This window comes from Aulonocara sp. 'chitande type north' Nkhata Bay, linkage group LG23 (genome assembly GCF_057382095.1).
Source record: "Aulonocara sp. 'chitande type north' Nkhata Bay isolate Kocher_YH1m ecotype deep benthic linkage group LG23, A_spYH_male_GT1.1, whole genome shotgun sequence".
NCBI classification, from domain to species: Eukaryota; Metazoa; Chordata; class Actinopteri; order Cichliformes; family Cichlidae; genus Aulonocara; species Aulonocara sp. 'chitande type north' Nkhata Bay.
Genome location: NC_141365.1, coordinates 30725586 through 30731795, shown reverse-complemented (window position 1 = coordinate 30731795; position 6210 = coordinate 30725586). Strand labels below are relative to the sequence as shown.

Sequence of the window (6210 nt, the reverse complement as noted above, 5' to 3'; positions counted from 1 at the left end):
TTTAAATAAAAGAAACACACTCCCATTTAGCTTCTGTGTCTCCCTCACATCAGGTATATCACCTGTGGCAGCTGAATTTACCCCAAGCTTAGTGAGGAGACAGTTTTCAGACAAGCAGAGCTCAGCATCACTGGGTTGCTCCAACCCCTTTCTGCTCTCTCTTTTGCTGTCAGGTACATCTGTACATGAGTTTGTTTTTGATGCTTTGTTGCCGTCTTTGTGAAAGACAAACTCTGTCGCCTCACAACATCTGTTGCATGCTAATTCCTTGCCAGTGGTGGGCGGCTGTAATGTTTTCGGTGCTTTTTGAGAGTGCCACAGGGCTAACAAACAAGTTAGAATTTTGATTATGAAAGAGAAAAGAGGGGAGGGTTAAGAATAAGCCTTGTGCTGATCTCGGTGCGCTCGTAAAACTGCAGCAGTTGTTAATTTATTACATGCATTATTAAGTCTGTAAGTGGAGAAACAATTCGTGTGTCGACTCCTGCAAGTTAATGAAAACAGAAAAAGAAAATTAAAAGGGAAAAAAAGGGTTTTTTTGCCTGCTTGTCAACTTTCTATGTGACTCAGACTGTTGGGTTCAGATTGGGCTGTATCAGATCTCTGAGTGGTTTTTTGTTTTTGTTTGTTTTGTGTTGGTACTGTACTAGTCCAGGTAACTTGAGGTACTGTATGTTTTAATCAATTATTAAGAAGATCTGTCATCACCTGTATCTTTTCAGCTTTTTTAGAAAAGCTGAAAAGAGATAGCAGAGGTAGAGAGAGAAGTAAAGACCCAACTAAAGGACTCAAATGTGATCATAAAGCAAATCTGTTTACAGCTCGACAGCTGTTTGTTTTAGTATATTTTACTATTGGATGTCTTGATGCATGCTCAATCATCCAGGTAAGTAAATCCCAAAAGCTTGATTCTGTTCATCTGAACACTTGAAAACGCTACATCCATTTGAACAGAATCAACCTTTTGGGATTTATCATTTTAGTCTCTTTGCTCAAGTTTTAGAATTAGGGCCAAAATGTGTTGGACAAAGACACAGTCCTTGTAGTTCTGCCTCTGTACAGGAACACAATGGATTCTAAATCAAGGCGTCAGACAGTTTCATGGCCAGGTGAGGCCTTGCTTTTTCATTGCAAATGAAGCATTTGTATTTTAAAACTTTTCACTGTAAAGTTATATATGAGGCCCAAAGAGATGACAGAGAAACCAGAGAGAGCAAAAACTTTAACAACCTAAATCAACAAGGTCTTAAAGCTCTTAAAGGGCACAGAATACGACTACAGTCCATGATGGCAGAATTATTTCTATGGTTAAGAAGAATAATTGACCAAGTGAAGAATATTTTTGAGGAGGCAGATATCTCACTCTGAAAGTCTACAATCAAAAAAACGCCTTCATGAAGGGAAATGCAGGGAGTGTACAATGAGGTAAACCACTGGTTACACTCACAGGAAGTAGACTTTGATAGAAAACATGTAAAAGAGTCGACACAACTGCGGAAAAAACAAAAACAAACAAACATTGGACTGAAGAAGATTAACTGAAGATTGACTTGTACCAGAATAATAGGTAGAAAAATGTACTGAGAAGAATATGAAGGACCCATGAGCTGAAGCACACCACATTATCTCTCAATCATAGTGGAGGCAGTATTATGGCGTGGGCAAGTATGGCTGCCATTAGAATCAGGTGGCTAGTTTTCGCCGATGACACGACTGCTGACAAAAGTAACAGGATGAATTCTAAAGCGTGAAGCTTTATACTCAGTGCCGTAGCTCCGCAAACGCACATAACGCACACTGCGTAGGGCACCAAATGGCCGGTAGGGCACCAAAAAAATCAGGGTCGTAAAAAAAAAAAGTAAACCATATTAATACTATAAATATCATATGCATTAATATGGTTAAACAATACAAAAGCAACATAAAACAATTTTCCCGAGAAAAGGGGTGAATCTGCTTTGTGCCCTGTCTCCAGTCTCCTCCTGGTGCCCCCCCACTCCCAGTGGTCTGTTCTATAATTGGTAAACACCTGTTTGAACGTGGCCTCGAAACGGCAACAGGAGTCGGGAGCGGAGAAAAGAAAGAAGAAGAGGAAGCGTGATGAAACTCAGGCGTCGCTTGCCGGTAAGGCAATGTTTAAATAATAATAATAAAAAAAGTTCATTATTGTAGCCCTTGCTTGCACGCTCATGTCCGTCAACTCTGTGATAGCTCCTGTTAGCAGTGTTCATACTGTGTTAACAAATGTTGCAAATGATTGATGTTGGGTAGTTTGTTTACGTTGTGGATATGAATATAGAATGGACTACTAAAAGCAACTCATCATGGTCACTCAATTGACGGTTTTCAGATAACGTTAGCAATCGTGACTCACGATTGCTAACGTTATCGTGATTCGTGAGACTAGCATTTCCCTCCTCAGGTTGCTAGCTGGCTAATTAACTACTGATTAACCTTAACTTTGGGATAGGTCAGTGATGCAGTCAAGTATTATTATCAGATTAGACAAGATTACTTTGTATGTTGCTGCATTTCAGGATATCTATAAAGACGCATATCTTATTTATGCCATTGACGTCTGAACACATAAATAGTTCTCGTCTTTCTTTAGGTTCATAGATCAAGGGCGACATCTGTTGGTGAAACTGTAATATGAAACCTATATCTTCCAGTAATATAGATTTCCTACTTGCGCATTTATATCAAATTATGTACAGCATGTTTATATTGCCATTTGCCATTATGAAAATCTATACATGTAAAATATAGTTAGTAATTTTTAAATGTACCAGTGACTTACTTAATTTATTAGTCTTATAATGCAATCTTTCGTAGGCCTACTGTAGATTCAAAATTGTATTTCTGTAAAATCCCTGAATATTTTCTCTTGTATGCAGGGTCAATGCTTAAATATGTTCAAGGAGGATCTCAAGGACAGGATGAACCATCCAGTAGTAGTGCCATCCCTGGACATCAACCACCAGCCATTGTAGACCCTGCAACAATCCCTAGCCAAGAAGAACAAGAACCATCAACCACCAGTTCAGGTACAGTTCCATACACAAGTACCACTGAGAGTCCTGTCACTGAGAGACTATCAGAAAGTGACACTGTGGAGACATGTGTGCCCCCTTCAACCGATCCTGCTCTTTGGCCAGCTCACATTGTAGATGCTGATCGTGTTGAAATTGTGCGGAGAGGTCCTTTTAATGTCAGCTCTGATTTTAATTTTCCAAAGGGGCCTGATGGAAGAGCATTTCACACTAGCCTTAAGTTCAAAATTCTTCCCAATGGAGAAAAGGTTCACCGGAGCTGGTTAGTGTACTCACCGCAGAACAATGCTGTGTTCTGCTTTGCATGTAAGCTTTTCAGTGTGAAGGATATAAAGCTGAGTACAGAGGGCTTCAGTGACTGGTCGAACATCAACATCCGTTTGAGGGGTCATGAGTGTAGCCAAGACCACATACAGTGCATGCTTAAGTGGAGAGAACTGGACACACGGCTAAAGAAAAGCATGGCAATAGATCAACAGGAGTTGACCTTACTAGAGGCAGAAAGGAAAAAGTGGCGAGAGATTCTCAAACGATTACTCTCAATAACTCTCTCACTGGCTTCCAGAAATTTGTCTTTTAGGGGCTCTTCTGACTGTCTTTATGAGCCGGACAATGGCAACTTCTTGAAGGAAGTAGAGCTTATGGCAACATATGACCTTGTAATGGCAAATCACTTGGCCAACATAAAAGATGAAGGTTCCCACACACATTACCTCAGCCCTGAGACACAGAACGAACTAATTCAGATTATCTCTTCAGAAACATTCCGCGCCATTGTGAAGCAAATCCAGTTGGCAAAATACTTCTCCATCATTCTTGACTGTACTCCAGATGTGAGTCACACTGAACAAATGTCAGTCATAGTACGCATTGTTTGTTTCCAAGCACAACCAGATATTAAAGAATACTTTCTTGGCTATATAAATGTGGAGCAAACAACTGGCCTTAACCTGTCCAATGTTGTCCTTGACAAGTTGAAGGAGCTTGGCATTCCATTTGAAAACTGTCGAGGACAGGCCTATGACAATGGGGCCAACATGAAGGGGAAGAAGCAAGGTGTTCAGGCCAGACTGCTACAATTAAACCCGAGAGCATTGTTTGTGCCTTGTGGAGCTCACACGATGAATCTGGTCATAGCTGATGCTGCCAAGTCCTCTCCAGATGCAACTGGCTACTTTGGGTATTTGCAGAAGTTGTTCAATTTCTTTTCCAGTGCCACCCAGCGATGGGCCATTTTAACAAAACATGTGAAATTGACACTTAAATCTTGGAGTGACGTTAGATGGGAAAGCAGGCTTCAAAGTGTAACTGCTGTCCGGAGTCAGACAAAAGAAGTGAGGGATGCTCTCCTGGAGGCCAGAGAAGCTGTAAGTGATGCAGTCGCAAAGGTGGAGGCTCAAGTGCTTGCTGAGGAAGTAGCCTCATTTCGATTTTTGATTTGCTCCATCGTGTGGTGTGAACTTCTTACAATCACAAACCAGGTGAACAAGTTACTACAGTCCAGCTCCATGCAGCTCGATGTTGCTGTCAGGCTCATTGACACTGCCAAAAGTAACCTCTCTAAATACAGACAGTCTGGGTTTGATGAGGCTGTGTCAGCTGCCAAAGAACTCTGTGAGGCCCTGAACATAGAACCACAGTTGAAGGAGAAAAGGCTCAGGAGCACAAAAAGGCAGTTTGCATATGAAGCTGTTGATGAGCCCCTCCATGATGCCCTTAAAAAGCTTGAGGTCACATTTTTCAATTGTGTTGTGGACTCTGCTTTAATCTCCCTACAGGAGAGGTTTGAGACCATGAATCAAGTGAAGGAGAAATATGGAGTGCTGCTTGATTTCAGCAAAGTGAATGGGATGTCCAAGGAGGATTTAAAAAAACACTGCACTGAAGTACAGAAGACACTGACAGATAAGGGAGTAGCTGACATTGATGGACCTGAGATGATGCAGGAAATCATCAACCTTCCTCAGCTGCCACCACAGACGTCTGCTTTGGAAATGCTGTCATTTTTACATGACAATCAGCTTCAAGAGGTATATCCCAATCTGTGGATTGCTCTGCGTATTGCACTGACCCTGCCTGTCACAGTTGCCTCTGCTGAGCGAAGCTTTTCAAAGCTCAAACTCATTAAAACGTACCTGCGTTCATCAATGGGGCAGGAACGTTTAAGTGGTCTGGCTGTTATCAGCATCAATGGTGACGTGGCTCAGAAGCTATCATATGATGACCTTATAGCTGATTTTGCAACCAGAAAATGCAGGCGTGTGCCTCTCTAGGCCCTAGAGAGGCACACGCCTGCATTTTCTGGTTGTCAGAGTATGCCCTAGAGTCTAGGGCATACTCTGACAACGAATTGTAAAAATGTTTAACATAGTTACTTAAGGAATGTGGCTTTTGTGTTCAAATTCTTATTTTTCTTATTTAAGTTTCTTATTTAAATTCTATTGTGAAACTATTTGTAAATATATTAATAATAATACTATTATATTATATATATTATTTTTTTATAAAAAAAATTACACATTATTGCCAGGCTCTTTGTTCTTGTTCCAATGTTCAATTTTTGTTTCAGTATTTATTTGTAACAGTATTTTTAACCTCCTTTAACCTTATTTATTTGTTTAACTGTCATGTTTGTTGTTATTTAATTAAACAAATTCCACTGAGAAATTCAAAAGTATTAATGTTTTTTTTTTTTTTTTTCAGTGGCGGGGGGGGGGGGCACCATAAAGCATTTGTGCTTAGGGCACCCAAATGGCTAGCAACGGCCCTGTTTATACTCTCTCCTCAGATTTAGCTAAATATAGCAAAACTGATCAGACAGCATTTCACAGTGTAAATCAATTTCTAGCAAAAGCATACAGGGGGAAAAAGTAGAGCTGTCCACCACAAGGCACAGGGGGCAGATTTAGCCCAAGAAAGGTCAGAATCAGACCAACTGAGATTTTTCGTACTAATTCATACTGATAAAGACATCCACCATTGTCATTCATACTACACCAAAGTAATTAAGTAATAGAAAAACAATAGAAAGATCCACTGTCTACTAAAAAATTTTTTTAACAATGGGTCCAAAGGGGGAAAAGGAACATTTTCTGTATTTTAACTGAAAATCAGAGATGTGCTGTTGAAATTGCACTTCTTCTTCCTATATTACAAT

The 6210-nt window shown here is 40.3% G+C and overlaps 1 protein-coding gene across 1 annotated transcript; it reads left to right on the top strand.

Annotated features, from left to right (window-relative positions):
- The first annotated feature begins 2032 nt into the window (after positions 1 to 2032).
- LOC147302200 (zinc finger MYM-type protein 1-like) lies at positions 2033 to 5326 on the top strand. Its single transcript, XM_086283567.1, has 2 exons — positions 2033 to 2124; positions 2898 to 5326. Exon 2 carries the CDS (start codon positions 2903 to 2905, stop codon positions 5324 to 5326), a length of 2424 nt encoding a protein of 807 aa, XP_086139693.1. The 5' UTR covers positions 2033 to 2124; positions 2898 to 2902.
- Positions 5327 to 6210: the final 884 nt, after the last annotated feature.

Coding starts and splice junctions, on each gene's coding strand:
- LOC147302200 (XM_086283567.1), top strand. CDS start 2,903: ATGCTTAAATATGTTCAAGGAGGATCTCAAGGACAGGATGAACCATCC.